The sequence below is a fragment of the Hyposmocoma kahamanoa genome, unplaced genomic scaffold (assembly GCF_003589595.1).
Source record: "Hyposmocoma kahamanoa isolate Upper Pololo Valley unplaced genomic scaffold, ASM358959v1 94, whole genome shotgun sequence".
In the NCBI taxonomy this organism is placed as follows: Eukaryota; Metazoa; Arthropoda; class Insecta; order Lepidoptera; family Cosmopterigidae; genus Hyposmocoma; species Hyposmocoma kahamanoa.
The window spans coordinates 10,281,233-10,294,949 of record NW_020654878.1 but is presented as its reverse complement, the minus strand read 5'-3'; the positions used below and the strand labels follow the sequence as shown (position 1 = coordinate 10,294,949).

Below are 13,717 nucleotides of genomic sequence, written 5' to 3'. Positions count from 1 at the left end.
ACATTTATTTGCACACTATAGCTTCGGTAGTTCTATATATAATAAACACTTTGTTGAAATTGTATAATTTGTTCACCATAACCGGAATCAGATTATAAAAAGATAATCTCAAATGGTGTATCGGAACTACTGCCAAGGCAGTCCATTTGTTGTAACTCGCCTCGTCCAATTTTTGTATGAAAGGACTTGCAAGTGACAGCGTAACTCAAGATACATTATTCGTTTTATGGCAAAGTCATTTGTCCACGTCGGTGCGTATAGTGCTAGCCGCCACCGCCTTAAGTAAGTCGGAGAAACTGGCTGAGGTCGCTGGTAAAATCATGGAGACAAGAAGGCCAGTGGACATACCAACGGTATCGTAAGCTGATTCTCACGACCTGGTGGATTTAGTCGCCAAGCTGAGTTTTGACACCGTCGTTTTCCGCACGCAGTTCCAGCCGCAACAGGAGATCCTAATCTTCGCGTAACCGCGGTCGTCTCTGTTACTACCACTACCGTTTCGGAGATAAGGCTGAGAAGTGTAGTGACGCAATTTAAAAAAATAACGACGTACGAAATGCAGCGCAAACCTGCCAAAGGTTCATGCATCACGCGGTACTAGAGGGTATGGAATTCCTTTTTGGTTAGTCCTACGATGCAGTAAGACCTTTTCCAAAAATCCGGAATTCGAAAAAGTAATTAATTAATATTTGGTGGTTTTAACAACCCTATGTCGCTCCTTCTAGCTATATATATGTAGATGTATTACCGACTATTGGTCATAATAAAACATTATGTACTCTTGTTGGAAAAAATGTAAAATAATTTTAAATTTAATTTTAAAACTTAGTTGTCATCTTATTAAAATTAGCAAACAATAAACTGTGTATTTCGTCAGTATATAAAAACTTGTTTACATTCCACGCTACCGTTACATATCGTACTACTGATTGTTATTGTTAGTTGTTTCGCAATAAGCGCTATCAGTTTGAATAACTTTTAGAACTCGGTGATTCTTTTGGTAAAGCCTGTTCATTTTTCGTAAACAATTTTTAGAATGGTGTCATGTAGAGGTACCTACCATTAGTGATACAGTAGCACGTTTTGTCTTGCAAGCGCATGCATTCCTTAGTGCCGAGCAGGCGACTGTCAGTCGGCCAACGCTCTGCCTTACCCTAGCTCGTGTACGTATTTTATGTGTTAAATATCGCACCAAATTTATGTAATAATTGTAATTCTAATACTTTATTTCTTGAATAGAAGCGCACTTTGATTCTGGTAATGTCGTAACTAACCATCTATCCTACAATATGATAAATGTTTTTAGAAATTTCATTTGAATTATAGTTGTATTTTATCCCTTCAATATAATACAAAACACTACATATATACAATACACACATCTATCTATACATCGTTCAGAATACGTCAGATATAAGAGAGAAGCTTTGCTTCAAAAATCAAATACACTGAAGATTTATCGACTTTACCGACCTTACGCCCGACTTTACGACCTATGACAAACCTCAAATGAAGTGTCAAAGGGATCAGCCTACTTTGTGTTTAGTATAAATAGGTTTTATTATTGAACTATTATTATTTATCCGAGAAATATTTCCATAAACACTAAATACGATTTAGTGTGCATTTTATAACTTCAGGTCAGTGCCCTTGTGCGTAGTTTCTTTTTATTATTAATTTAAATCATTATATTAGTACTAACAAATATTATAAACGGAATAAGAAAGAATAATTTACAAAGTGTAAATACAAAGTATAAAACATAGCAAAACAACAAACAACACACAACCCATCACAATAAAGTATAAAATAATATGTACTCACAAACGCACCACAAATAAATAACTGTAAAATAATAACTCACTCGTCAATAGAAACAGATTCAGTGCTGCCGAAATCGATGCAGAATACGCCAAACACAGGATTATTTATGTTCTTCTGGTTGATGCTCACAACGCGGCAACGCTGCCACATATTATCAGCCTTGTTGAACATGAGGTACAGTTTCCCTGCGTACAATATTATACGTATTTTACTTCCATTATTTCTGTTACTTTGAACCAGTGTTGGGAAAAATTTAATTGTTCTATTAATTGTCAAATGCCAAACAGCAATTAACGATTGATCAATTGTTAGTTGCGAGAACCGCAATTAACAATTAATTAATATTATTAAATTAAAATTAATTAATAAAAAAAAAGTGACAATCTCTGAAACATATTTTTCATACTCTACTACAGCCTCTTGAGGTGATGAAAATCGTTGACTACACGGTTCTTAATTTTTGGAAATAAATAAAAGTCACAAGGTCAGGTCGGAACTGTACGCGGGATGGCTTATAAGGTCAACGTTGTTCACCTTCAAAAATTCTTTTGTCTGTCTGGCCGTGTGAGAAGTGGCATTATAGTGGTGCAAGATGATACGGCGGTTACGGTTATTTTTACGGAGTTTGTCAATAACTTCCGGCAAACAAATGGTCGTGTACCAATCACTATTCATGGTACAACGATTCTTCAAAGCAACAGTAGCCACGTGTCCAGTTTTATTAAAAAAAAGAAGAAATCATCCGCTTAGAGGCACTTTGCACGCGTGCCATTTTGGTAGATTTCGGCCCATCTCGAAAGACCCATACGCTCGATTGCTGCTTTGTTTTGGGATCGTAACTATAAATCCATGTTTCGTCACCTGTTACCATTGTCCCACACCAAATTTGACGCCCCTTTGTTAAAATTGGTAAGCATGACATTGCACCAAGTGTCGCGATCCGTTTTTTGAGCCTCAGTCAAATTGAGTGGGATCCACCGAGAGCGCAGCTTTTTCACAACCAAATGTTTGTGTAGTATTGATTGTATTCGACTCATGCCTATGCCTAAAGATGCCAGAATCTCATGGTATGTCACATGTCTGTCTGTTCATGTGTTCTATCACGCGGCGCACAGCATCGATGTTTTTGTTGTTCACAGCAGTGGATGGGCTGCCAGAACGAAATTCACTGAGATTCATATGACCGTATTTGAATTCTGCAAACCAGCTATAAATAGTCTTCTTGCACGGTGCTTCATCGCTAAAAGCAGTTTGAAGTCGACCGAAGCTCCGCTGAGCTGTTAAATTACACTTAGGGTCGTATTCCAGAACTCTACTCAAGGCTCAAGTCAGGATTTGAGCAGATTTGAGTATGATTTCAAGCACTGGAAATACGACCCTAATAATGGCAAGGACTTCAGTATGATTTCGAGTGCTTTAAACTATACTCAAATCCTGACTTAAGCATTGAGTAGAGTCCTAGAATACGACCCTTAAAGTCGTAGAAAATCGTACTACGAAAATTTTTACGAGTTAAATCCATGACGATGTAGACAACCAATTTCTAAGATGACGCCACAATGTAAAAATAAGTGACAGTCAGATGAAACAAACTGTATTCTACAGCCAAAGAGTTCCATTTTCAAATGTTGTAATTACTTTTTAAATATTGTTTATGTAAGTGGCCAGTTCCGGAAACTTATAGTGCGCCCTATGTAAACATGATTTATTAGTGTATCACAAAAAGTGGTTCAAAAGGACAAACCTTGAGCAACACGGTTCAAAGACGGTTGTGGCAAGGAGACGGCGTTGCGGAATTCTCTCAGCATTTCTTTTACCATGCTCTGGTGACACGACCGCTGCACGAAGAAGTCATGCGGGTTCACGATATGTGTGATGTAGATTAGCTCTTGAGAACCTAAAGGAAAACCAATATCTTTTTTTAAAAGTGCCTCTTGAGTTTTTCTTCTGTTGTTTATCTTAGTCCTTGTATATTTTGGAGTTTAACGGGTGTTCTATCTAATAATGAATACTTAATGGTTAACCATTATTTAAAAAAACCGTATTTGATTTGTGTTGGTGTCTTTTTAATTTTTTTATATTTTATTGGGGTTGGTATTAATCTTTTTTTATAGGTTATTGGGGTTGGTATTAATCTTTATTTGACTAACCAATGATTTGCCCAGTTAATGGTATTTAACTACTTGACGAAAATCGCTGCAAGCTGCTGTATATCCAGGTAACTACCAATATCTATAAAAAAATCATACTTAAATACATTCTCAATAATATAGTTTTTACCTTCTTGGAGTTGCCTTGGGTGGTTGCTTTCAACAAACGGTTGAACTGGTTGCACCATTGGTCTTTGAAACCCGTCACCTGAAATAAAAATTATACTATGTATACACACACACCAACAAAATGGACGTCGGGTCTAACACAAAAACCACTAAAAAATGTCCGAAGTTAACGTATACAAATGTAGTGACATGTAACGAAATAGAAAAAAACTAAAACATTTAAGAACGGCTGCTGCTTAAAGCGGCTGTTGCCCAATCTTGGAGGGCCCAAAGCGAGCAGCCGTCGCCTGTACATAGGAGTGTGGTGCGCTCGATGGATCTATATGGGGCTCCCATATGTTCTGACATATGTTATGGAGAAAAGCATCGCACTCCTGAGGAGATCTCAGAGGGTGATGGCGGTCGGGGTTATCAGAGGGTATCGCACCATATCCCATGAGGCGGCGTGCTTGTTAGCGGGGTCTCCTCCTTGGGATCTAGAGGTGGAGGTCTATGCTGCCATTTTTCAATGGCATTGACCTCCGTCTCCGTGGCGAGGATCCCACACTGCAGGAAGTGCAGGTGAGGAAGTTTCAGGCGCGTCAGTCCCTGATTAGAAAGTGGAGGGAGCGTCGGAGGAGGCACTATCATGCTCTCCTTCAACCCCCATAACAGGGGTTTTGGCGGTAAACGAGGGGGCGTCCGCCGCCCGTAATGTATAGGCCCCAAGGTAGCGCGCGCGGTGTTCCTGCGTGCCCACGTAAGCGATGAATGGGGTGGTGTTTCTCCAGTTCCACCCCAACGGGATGGAGCCGGCGCTTGTCTCGAGGCGGGCGTGGGTGCCCACGCGTAGATCTATTGGCTCGGTCCGCGCCCGTACCTTTCATTGTGCTTGGTCTAGCGTCTGTTTGCGATTTCGACGTGTGGATCTGCTCGCTCGTAACCGCTTCGGCACTGTGAAAGGGAAGAGGCCACGACCCGCGCGCCCGCATTTGCGACCGCGCCCGCCTCGAGGTAGGCGCCGGCACGCGCGGCCATTGTGAATGCAACGAGCGTCTACGTACATTTGATTTACAAGCACCCGCGCCCGCCGCCACTCTGAATAAGGCCTTAAGTTCAACTGCCACTTTCCAGTCAACCCATAATAGCGAAGATTGCTCTGAACTATCAGATGAATAAATGTTGCTGTAATATTTTGTCATACCTACTTCGAAATAAGATCGCTTGCTGTAGCGTGTCTTCTGTGTGGATCGTCGTTAGTGTCTGTATATTCGTCTTGTGTGCAGTAGAGTAATTATACTCACCATACATAGTGCTATAGCTCTTCGTTGAATCGCCACTGCCGGCTGAATTCAATGAAGACACGGACGCGCTCTTGCTGTGGTAATGAGGCACGCTTTTGAAAAAGTCAGGAGCAGAGTTCTTCGCACGTTTTTCTACAAGTTGCTTGGTTTGTCTGACATCTAAAATTAGTTTAAATAATTTTTCAACAGTTTATTTACTGAACACAGAACTTTAATGTCATAATGACATTGTCAACGCTGAAACATTGCTGAAAGCAACTAAAACAATCGGCCAAATCCTGGTCGTCCATGATAGGGTTCCGACTTTGACAGCGAATTTTTAATTTATTTTTTATATGTATATAATAGACACATGCTTAGCCACAATCTCACCTGATGTTAAGCGACGATGTGACCGACGATGGGACGCGTTTACCTAAAAAATGCCTATTCACTCTAGCCTTGATTAGCCCCAAATTGTACTTTTCGGGAAATACAGATGCCGTAGAGCATTCCATTCCTTTGCCGTACGCGTCAGAAAGGAGGAAGCAAAGCGCTTAATGCGAATAGGTGGAATTCAACGACATAAGAATGGAGTGCTCCGGACCTTCTAGTCGACCGAAGTCGACGAAAACAATGAATCTGGAGCGTTTAACGAAAATGTGTTCCATTGAATTTTTTGTTGCATTTTGTAAGATGTATTTAACGCTACCCCACTCATTTGCGATAGGTATGTATAATTTTGTTGTGGTTCCTTTTGCTCGGGTCATAATTTTTTTTTTTGTTTTTGGGATATCAATATACGCCCTCTTAAAGAAATTTTGTGATTCGTTGCATAAATGAGCGTCCAGAATTGACGAACCATAAAGGTTCCTAGTTTTACTACCTACGAACCCTTATGGTGGTGGTACCTATATAATATGTACCTTTCAAAACGGGATATTGACCGTGACGGTTAAAAACAATATTATGAGGTTGGGAAGTTTCCTAACCATAAGAAATAATTATTAAACAACTTGAGTAAATTTAAAAATGTATCGTGAACCATAAAAGCTGTCGTTTAATATTCTTTTAATTGATTTGAAATTAATTTGCTACTCCGCGAACCCAGTACAAAAGAGCTACGCTTGTGAATTTGTCATGCAGTTAATTTGCAGAAAAAATATTCAACACAAGCGTAGCCATTTTGCACGATTTTACCTTCATTGGATTCGCAGAGTAGTTTATTATACTTCCATTTTTAGGAACATGGACTTCCGCAAGTAAGTCTTGAATCTAATAATTTCTTTTGTTTCAGTAAGGTAATAAAATACATAGAATTTGGAAAGAACATACCTTTTGGAAGCTCAGGAGGGTAGACAGGTGCAACAGGGGCCGGTGGTATTTCCACGCACTCTCCCAGCTCAGTGGTCGATTTCAGTTTGTACACGGAGTCAGCGTTACCTTCTAGGTGTATGTAGTCGCTGACCAGAGCGCACAGGTCATCGTTAACTACAATTCTGATAAATAAATGCAGTTTGGTTTTTTGTAAACCTTAAGTAGCTTAAAATTACCAAGTGTGTGAAATTCTTGAGATTATATATCATTTGCTCATGGAATGTGTTCGGACGGAATCTATCGGAGTTATTTGCATAGGTTTGTTTTGGTACATTTAATGTGGGGTGGTTTGAATCAGTTTTGTTTGAACCAACAAGTAGTAGCACAAAGATTTTCTATACATGTTTAATACATACTATTTTTATTTATCTCTTTGCATTCTATTTCAGCATTTTCTTGGTTCATTGTGTTTGTAAAGGGGCTGATATGTTTCTTAATTAACAAAAGTTTAAAAAATCAGTAACAGTTTTACACAGCGAGTTTTTTTAATGACATTTTCATTTCTGATATTGATTTCATGCAAGGGAAATGTATGTTTACTTACTTGAGGGGGTCATTGGATTCATCTTTGCTCAGAAACCAGGGGGCTTGTGCAATTTGTTGAGCATCGTCCAGTAATACTGATAAATTCATCTGTATTGAAAATCGACGTGTAAGTTAACTTTATCGACATAATATATTTTCTACCTTTGTGCTAAAGGAAATAAAATTAAAAAAGAAAATAAAATTTAATATAATCTATTATAAATTGCTTTATAAATAACTGATTATAATTCGTTCACATTCCTTAATACCTACAAATGGAATTAACATTTGTAATAGTGAATTCAACAACTAATTAATATAATAATGGTTATAAAATATTGCTTGCAAAGATAATCTAGAAACCATTGTTGGTATATTATATGCGCCTGCATAACTGTTGTTAGCAATTACACGGAGAAGATATACTGTCTTTTTAGATTTTTTTTTAATTAATAGTTTTGGCTTGGATACAAGTCCTTTGAGCCATATCTTCCTTTAATTATCAGGATCTTCAGTAATATTTGCCATTGTAGTTCTAAATTCTAATTCATTATGTTTTCACTTTCTCTCAAATAACTTAGGTCATTTATTTGGGTTTATTAAGTAGTCTTTTAAGCGGCGGGAGTCAATATTTATGTTTTACTTTCACTTAAATCACATTATCTTCTATCACTTTGGATAATAACTTTGAATTCGTAATTAGTGGAATTTTCAGGATAGTCTTTTATAATTTGGTTTAAAATACGGAATATAGATCTAACTTTCTTCATCACTATTTCTTCGTTTTTTCTTCATAATATACTTAAAATAAAAATAATCTTCGTAAAAGCTGTACTCGTAACTTCGAAAACACGCCATTTATTTTCTGTCTTTTTAGAAGATACCTTTAGCAAAAGCAAAAAATAATAATTTTTTTAAATAACTTTTTATACAAGCTTTCTAAAATAGTGAAAAAAGTATGTTTAGGTAGAAATTAGGTAGTAAATACTTATATAAAAAGAGTTAACTATATACTGCCAGAACCATGAAAAACATAGTGGTCCAGCCAACCTGACGTCATTTTTTATTTTATTTCTTTAATATTTCCGTTAGCGCAAAGGTAGAAAATAAGTCAATAAAGGTACTAAATAGTAGAAAATAGGTAGTAAATAATGAGCAGTTTGATTTGTATATCTCGTTTGGTCCAGCCATCCTGACGGACACCTTATTAAGTGGTAAAGCCACTGTCGTCAACATAAATAAAATTTGGCGTGAGATGAAATGTCGAATGTGTATTATGTTCAAAATTTGCACTTACTGCGTTTGTACGAGTATATCAAAAGAACTTTGGGGGAAAGCTTCATAACAAAATCATCTTTTTATAATTTATAAATTGAGGACTTGTGGGAAATATACATATTATTAATGAAAATGCATTAAGTACATTACTTTGTTACTCCGGGAACCAAGTGAAGGTTAGGTTAAATAGCTGGTAATTTTCCCATTCTCCATACACATAAAATTGACAAAATAACTAACACAAATGCAACAAGAAAAAAGCTCGCTCACAACGGTTGGCCGTATTTATAAACTACCACTATAATTTGAAAATACCCTCATAAACATGAAGCAACATTCGATTATTCATTTATTATACATTCCCTATTGTTGTATCTAATTATATGGATCTGTTGTAAAGCACTTGGACGTAATCCTTTTATGTTAAACATTTGACATTTTATACATACACACTACATATACATATATGTATATGTATAGTGCTAGCTTAGGAAGTGAACATTAAAGAGTATTCTGAATGAGTGTTGTAAATGTGTGTTTGTTATGTGATTTTCTATAAATCCGTGTAAATGTGTTAGGAAAAAATATAGTAAGTATAAGATTGCTTATCTGTGGTTTACTGTGTTGGATTCGGAAGTTTTATATATTATTTATTTATGTCATATATATATTTATCGGATCCCATAGTGATTGTAGCGCCATCGGCCGTAGTGCACAAAAGTAATATTGAAATGTGTGCTGTCATATTATAATATAATGCGGCAACAAAATGAATGTCTTTTTTAAAACGTAAAAATTTAATAATTATTTGTTGTTTCGTTAATCTCATTCAAAGTTACATCTATTAAAATAATCTATTGATGTTGAAACAGGCCTGTTACAATGTGGTATGGTATTGGTATAATTTGATGTAACGGGGCTGGTGTCTGCAACTCGACGTCTAGGCATATATAACATTGTATTGTATAAATAAATAAATAAAATAAAATATAAATAAATAAATTGTGACAATTGTAAGAAGCGAAAACCAGTAGGAAGAAGAAACCAGATTAGATAGTCGAATCAATCTTCAATGGCAGCACTATTAAGTTTCTCCACAATGTTTAAATACATTGGGATAACATATCCTGTGGTGAAATTAAGACAGCCAAAGCCAGGAAAATCCTTCAGTTCTTTTCGAGTTGAAATAAGCGGTGATCACAATCGAATGACCTGAGTGATGAAGGACCTAAGTTAATCACCGTAAATAAGTATACATATATTATTATACCATAGATCCATCAACATCAGCAGTCTATCAGGTCGAGTTAGTCAACCGTGACCATGGGGCCTGTAAAGGGCCCGAAAAGAGGTTTGTTTGAAAAAACAAATATACGCGATTTAAATCCGGAAAAATAGTTTCATTTCCTAAGTCTATCAGGTGTTATTTTCTCTCTGAAATTATCAATAGACTAAAAAAACTTGGTAGTTTACGAGGAACAAAGGTTTATTTCCACCTTGGTGAATAATGGGTTCAAATAAACTTTTACGAACCTGCTTTGCTTTCTCTGCATCTGAGCAGATACTGATAGCATTGATGATCATTCTAGCTTTCTTTATAGTTTTCTCGAGATCACATTTAGCTTTTCTTAGTGACTCTTTTTCAGAACACTTGAGTTTGACGACAATGTCGATTATTTCATTCCTGTGTTTTTGAATTGCAGCCGTGAGTTTACTGAAGTGTTGCTCGATGGTAGCAAGTAATCGAGTTAACTCCGAGGATGGCCCTGTTTCGTTCTCTATATTATGAAGTAGGTGGCCTACGTCCTGTAATAGTTTTACACATTAAAAAAGTCTTGGTGGTCATTATATATCATTTCATATTATTATAACATACGACATGCGTTACACATCATTGTACTAACGGAGGACTAGTAACAAATAATGTCGAGGTCACGCGATAAGTGCCTACCGCTGAGTGTATCACCGGCAACGCAAGCGCTCAGAGGGTGTTGCACTCACATCCTAGTAGTCGTATGACACTTTTCGCAAGAAAAAATGTCGCTATATTTAATTTAATTATATAATTATTCTATTATGGCGTATCTTTTAATAAATAAATAAAAGTACTTACCACCGCAGTTTTAGTTAGGCGTCTGTAGGTCTCATCTACTTTAGGACAAATATCATTTATGCCTTCCATGAAATCTTCATTCTATAACAATAAGTTCAATTAATATAATACATATATTGCAGAAATTATAGAAATCCTGACATACTACTTTTTTTGAACCACCATAATGTATAATCGAAATTGTTTATGTATTTGTATAAGACTTTAGCGCGTTTGTGCACTGCATCCGATTCGTATTCGTTCCGAATCCAAGACTATACAAATCTAGAAAACTCAGACTCACTTCGGATGTCAATTGTGCACTAAGTCTGATTCGAATCCGAGAAAAAGTGAACATCGCTCATACACCTAGAGATAAAATTATCTCTGTGACATTTCCGACCATCATGTCTCAGATTCGGATTTGGGGGTCTACTCTCGATCTCCGTCCGACATCCCTCCGAAACAATTACTGTCAAATAAGTAATATTCGACAAAATTAAAAGACAAGTATCAAGTATGAAGCTTCATTCGCATCACGCGTCTTTTCATTTGGTCAAGTATTGCTTATTTGGCAGTAATTGTTTCAGACGGATGTCGGACGGAGACCGAGAGTACACCCCCAGATCCGAATCGGACGAAGAAAATACTGGCATTAAAAACTTGCCCATTAAAGTCTAGCGCAAATCGGCGGATGGCGGGGGAGAGCATTGAAGAGGTTTTTTCGTCCGCTAGCGCACATTGATGAGGTTATCCCTTACGATACCGCGTGCAACTGCCAGCGTAACGCATAGTCGGTTGGAATGACGCGGCATACGCCAACATGCCACTGTTCGCTCGGATTTGATTCCGTTCTACTAGTGATTGCACAGCCCAAGTCCCCGGAGTATTCAAGCAGGCTCCAGCGCACACCGGAGGATTCCGGCGTATCCGCAGCTGCGACCGCGGTATCCTCTAGTGGGCTTTTCAATGTTGCAGAGAGAAATGAGCCGCAATGCTTTCGAGGTCGGTCTCAGAGCATTGAAATTTATACCTACCTTATTCATTTGAAATAGCATAAATACGTTTAATGTCCTTTGTCTTTTCGTTCGACGTTTTGCGCTGGCTCTTAAGCATTTAAGACGAAATTGTACAAATGGTTAAGTTTATTACAGTATTAAGGAATTTTTGCAATAATTTTGTAACATAAACGAATTTCAAAATTGATTTAAGTATACAGGTACATTTGGACATAGTTATGCAAACAAGAACCAACCCACAAAATGTCACTTTCGAGATAATTAGATTTTTGTAAAAACAGTGTGAAGAACCAAATAGGTAAGTTATTTGAGACAAACAACTTAACCGATTTATGTGTAGCATTGAGAATGATATAGGAAAACTGATTTATATTGATTTTTCTTTGATTTAAGTATTTTTTAGATAAAAAACCTGGTGGTTCTTTATAGCAAAAATACTGGTTTGTGGGATGGTTCTTTACTGCAAAAAGGTTTAGGTTTTACAGGTAGACAGATTACAGTAAATAACTTCAAATCCCTTTGTTATCTGTCACTATTTTGTTATGACAAGAACATACACACTATTAAGTAAAACACTGTTGTTCACCACCCCACATTACCTAATCACCATCGTCCACTTCTACCTCAAAATCAACTTCACCAGAAAACTTATCTATATAATCTTTAACTGTATCATTCCGTGTTAAGTTTTTGTAAAAGTGTGCATCTTCTAGTACAAGATGCAACAACCTTTTCGGGCCGTTTAACTTTGCTTTAGGGATGGGTTTTCCTTTAAACCAGACCAGATCCATTAGTTCTAAAGTTAATCAGGCAGTATTTTCTAGTAAATTTTCTCAACTTTTACTTTCGTTTAGTCTTTAATCTAGGTTACATCTTTCAAAAATTAAAAACACATCTTAAGCATAATCTCTTTTATATTAAGAAAATACTTTTTTGATCCATCAGTTACTTTTTACCTTTTTATTATTTTTTCCAGGTTAGTAAACAACAAAAATCTTCTTTTCTAATTTTATAAACTCTGATTGATTTTTTCTGTATGTGTTCGTTATTTACATATAGTCGATTGGGCCACATCACATTCTTCACTCCAGTCTCCAGACTCTAGAAAGCGAAGACTACTGTTTGAACTCTTGAGTGATCATCTAATAACGCTTTCAGTGTCAACTTCATCTTTATATTTCTGTTTTGACCTACGCAAGATTCACTCCAAAGTGTTAAGTGCTTCATGCCGTCGTTAAGGCTCTCCATTACGTGCTCAAGAAGGCAGGAGCTCACTTCGAATTCCTACTCGCTTCTCCTTCTACCCAAACTTTCCAATAGGCATGGTCGTGGCTGTTTTTTGTAAAACACCTCAGTGGATACCACTGAAGTAAGACAGCTTTGAGTTTACTTTACCTCTCCTACGTATACACGCAGAAGATGCTTACACTAAGCGCTTACAAAAAGCTCAGCTTTTGCAAAAGCAGCTCAAAAATGACACGAAATTAGCCCATGCAACTCACTCCACCAAAACAAACACAGCAGGCCGAAGCCTGTATAAAACTTTACCTCTTCTATGTATACTAACTTACTCAAAAATGTGGTATTTTATAAAAGACAAAGCTGTCTTTCGGTTAACAATATGGACATCCACTCAGGACCTCGCAACATTTAGGTACAAAGAGAAGCAAAAAGGGCTCCTGGGGAAGTGGGCTCCTGCCTTATTAAACATGCAAAGGAGAGACTTGAAGACGGCGTGAAGCATTTACTACTTTGGAATTATTTTTGCGAAGGTCAATATACAGATTTTGGTCGAATATAATGTGTTCTACAATTGCAATAAAGACTATACACGCCAGATGACTATGTGTAAATAATGAAGACCTGCAGAAAAAATAAATCAATGAAGTTCATAGAATGAGACGTATTATAGTAGAAACGAATATGTTAGATTTACCACTTTACCAGCTTACTTTTCGTGTTGCTGTTTTTGAAAATTCATAACCGTAGGTCAGTACACTCTTAATAATCACAATCATTAGGACGAATCACGATTATATGTATGTAAATTATCATTATAAA

At 36.9% G+C, this 13,717-nt stretch overlaps 1 protein-coding gene across 1 annotated transcript in view; it reads right to left on the bottom strand.

The window, feature by feature from the left end:
- Nucleotides 1-13,717, bottom strand: part of LOC113237740 (RING finger protein 17) — a 67,573-nt gene that overhangs the window by 49,701 nt on the left and 4,155 nt on the right. The window contains exons 6-13 of the mRNA XM_026474326.1: nt 10,659-10,739; nt 10,079-10,351; nt 7,287-7,375; nt 6,701-6,864; nt 5,387-5,545; nt 4,105-4,182; nt 3,569-3,721; nt 1,865-2,009 (exon numbers count right to left, since the gene is read on the bottom strand). Of these exons, the coding sequence (XP_026330111.1) occupies nt 1,865-2,009; nt 3,569-3,721; nt 4,105-4,182; nt 5,387-5,545; nt 6,701-6,864; nt 7,287-7,375; nt 10,079-10,351; nt 10,659-10,739 (1,142 nt within the window). The remainder of the gene's footprint in view (nt 1-1,864; nt 2,010-3,568; nt 3,722-4,104; nt 4,183-5,386; nt 5,546-6,700; nt 6,865-7,286; nt 7,376-10,078; nt 10,352-10,658; nt 10,740-13,717) is intronic.